The following is a 3,293-nucleotide window of genomic DNA, read 5'->3' as shown; positions in this document are numbered from 1 at the left end:
CCGGCCGGTACCGCCGCAACCGCTATGTCCCTGCATTTTAAATCTGTAATATCTTCGAAAATATTCATTTAAATTACATGCTGTAAAGGGCCATATTGATCTATATTAAATGCACAATGTATTTAAGGTACTTAATTGGATAAGAATTAATGCTGTATTGCTTAAAATAGCTTCGTAAATAAGTCATTATTTCTCATAAAAAGTAAAGGATAAAAAATGGTTATTGTGGGTTATCCTTAAGGGATAGACATATACCATCACGGAGTTTTTTGTAGACCTTTTTAATATGTACAATACTGTAGTACATTATTTTGATCTATCTCGTAGGGTTCAGCCAGCGTTTGCAATGAAAGCGCAACAAAATGTGTTTATTTACATCACATTAGAAACCTCTAAAATTATCAGTACTAGATTATGCATGTATTATACATATAAACCTTCCTCTTGAATCACTCTATTTTAAAAAAAAAACCCAATCAAAATCCGTTGCGTAATTTTAAAGATTTAAGCATACATAGGGACAGATAGCGGGATAGCGACTTTGTTTTATACTATGTAGTGATAGGTAAATATATAAATTGACTAGTAATCCTTACTTTATATTTACGCTATATATTATCTTATTAAAACTCTGATGAATCAAGTAAAACATCATAAAAGAATTGCATCTGCATAAAAAATCGCAATTCATTGTTGTATAAATAATCGACAACATGCTATATACTATCTCAGCTATAGGGATAGTATCTGTTGTGAAAAATTACCACCTGACTATGATTTTAAACCAATAATTACGAGAAAGGAAACAGAAGTCAACCGATAAAATATTCATGGTTTAGTAATGACCATTACGTAGGAAAACACCCACACATAAGCATACAAAACGCACATGCCCTAATACATGTAGATTCTACCCCTATGTGGTTTATTATATCATACTATTATAAGATTGTGTAAAGCTGTGAGGCATTAATAGTGTAAAAATAGATTTTTTGATCATCAAAAGAAATACTTTTTAACTCTAAAATAACATCCTGAACCAAAAACGCCTATATTTAAAAGACATGTATAGGTATACTGTAGGAGCCAGCGATTTCAACCCCTTAAATTTGCAACCCTCAAAAAAATAAGTAAAACTCCGTATTGTTCTCTAAAAGTTAGGAAACTATATGTACAACATAGAAAAAAATGGAAAATTACAGACAGGACCATTTTTCACGGTGAAAGGCTAAAATGACAATAACTTATTACTCATTTGAGCCAAAAACAATTACAGCTCTGTCATTCGTGCCGAAGGCCAGATGACAATAATGTGTCTATGTTTTAATTTTTAGTACCTCAAGAAGTTGTTTGAATTATCTTTTCTACAAAGGTGAATTATTCTCTTTTATGACTGTTTAGCTGTTCAACATGAACGTGCTCCCCGATCTATTCAAACAGGCTTTCACCACCATCATCATTACGGTTTAAATTTTACCTCAAAACTTCGAGGGATTCCCGGCAGTAATTTTTTTTCGCCGTTACAAATTCATTCATCGGCTATTTTGGAACCTGGGGCGCCTATAGTTCCAGCTCAATATCTGCATCAAAGTTTGGTATTTCCATCAATGTTGGGGGCATACCCGAAACACACCCTTTTCACCAATAACTTAAGTAACCGTTTTTCTCTTCATTTACAAAATTTGATTTCTATTATACACAAATTGACTTGTAGATACTACGAATATTTCATATTTACAATCTGCCTACACCCATCATCACAGTGGAACGCAAGGTGGGAGTTCTCCACTCTGTACAAGACAAAGTAGTAATAACAGAATAAATATAAAAGAAGATGAAGTTACTAGTTCTGAAGAAGCTAAAAATACTATGAGAGGTAAGGAAAGATTAGAATCAAACATCGTTTTCGGCCATTAGCCAGAAAAGAACGCATTCTGGTTTTCTATATCGGCCGGAAAAATAATTATGACTTTAACAAGTAGCCGATGATCAGAAGGCGTTTGGGCAAATTAGAAATGAGAATTAATTAGATTTTCGAATTATTTTGTTCGATTATGGTAACGTGCCTATCACGTTGAGGTTGGCTACGCCGGAGTTCGTTTTCAGCGAGTAGATATCCACACAAGTGGACCATGTTGAAGCATACGTAATCCTAAAATGTAGCATCGTGCTACAGATGGCGTTTACTGCGCCATTTGTAGTATTTTCTAAAACGCACAGTTAAGACAGCAGGTAAAAGTTAGTCTGTGTTCTGTCGAAGCTGCCTGCGACGCGCTGATGAGATCCAAAAAGATCGAAATCGCGATCCGCGTCTGGCAGTTTCGACATAATACAGACCACTTCGAATTATTTTGTTTGAGAATTTTAATATTTCACATATTTTTTGTAATATAACAAAAGGGAACTAAGTAGATGCAGACATTAAATGCTTTTTCAGAATCAGCATTAGAACCTAATTCACGTTTAGAACTTCCTACCATTGGAGAAAGTACGACAAAAAGTATTGTTCGATCGACAGACGCGTCTTGTATGTCGTCGTATTCGATAGAAAATATTTACGAATCAGCAGCAAAGTTACTTTTCCTGGCACTAAAATGGGCAAAGACAATCCCATCATTTTTGCAGGTTTGCTAATTTACTATTGAGCAGTAAATGATAATTTGATTGTAAAACTGTCTCGTTTTCTCGTTATTTTTGAGAAAGTCAGAATGTTATCGCAATTTTTTCCAGCTTTCGTGTAGAGATCAATCGATATTGTTAGAAGAAAGCTGGAACGAACTTTTTATTCTTACCGCAGCCCAGTGGGACTTACCTATAGACGAAAGTGAGTACTAATATAACATAATCTACATGAATAATTGTTACCGAACATGGTTTTGCACTTTTTAAAGATTTTTTAGTTAATAACGTTTCAAGACAAACAGCCAGAAACGAATTTCTAGAAGAAGACGCCCGCAAACTAAGCGACATCATAAACAGACTAAATCTTCTCCATGTAGATCATACTGAGCATGCGTGTTTAAAAGCATTAGTGCTTTTTAAATCAGGTAAGTAAATCATTTTCTAATAAATTTTTATTAATCAAGCACAATATTACAAATGCTCAAAAAATGAACAAGGGGAAACATTGAGAGGAATACTCAGGGACGTCTCCCTCAAATGAGATTTTTGTTTTTTTTTATTGCAAGTTGTAATTTAGATACTATAACGCAGTCACGTAAAAGAATTATTATTATTAAGTTAATTAATTAAAATTTTAATATTTAAGACGATGCAAAGGGTACATCGAGAAT

At 33.7% G+C, this 3,293-nt stretch overlaps 1 protein-coding gene across 1 annotated transcript in view; it reads left to right on the top strand.

Moving 5' to 3' along the window:
- Window positions 1-3,055, top strand: part of LOC108733693 (nuclear receptor subfamily 2 group E member 1-like) — an 8,332-nt gene extending 5,277 nt beyond the window's left edge. Inside the window, exons 4-7 of the mRNA XM_025974133.1 lie at window positions 1,402-1,503; window positions 2,438-2,625; window positions 2,731-2,824; window positions 2,892-3,055. Coding sequence (XP_025829918.1) covers window positions 1,402-1,503; window positions 2,438-2,625; window positions 2,731-2,824; window positions 2,892-3,055 — 548 coding nt within the window. The remainder of the gene's footprint in view (window positions 1-1,401; window positions 1,504-2,437; window positions 2,626-2,730; window positions 2,825-2,891) is intronic.
- The last annotated feature ends 238 nt before the right edge of the window (window positions 3,056-3,293 follow it).

The sequence above is a fragment of the Agrilus planipennis genome, unplaced genomic scaffold, assembly GCF_000699045.2.
Source record: "Agrilus planipennis isolate EAB-ADULT unplaced genomic scaffold, Apla_2.0 scaffold78, whole genome shotgun sequence".
In the NCBI taxonomy this organism is placed as follows: Eukaryota; Metazoa; Arthropoda; class Insecta; order Coleoptera; family Buprestidae; genus Agrilus; species Agrilus planipennis.
This window is presented reverse-complemented; position numbering and strand designations above follow the sequence as displayed.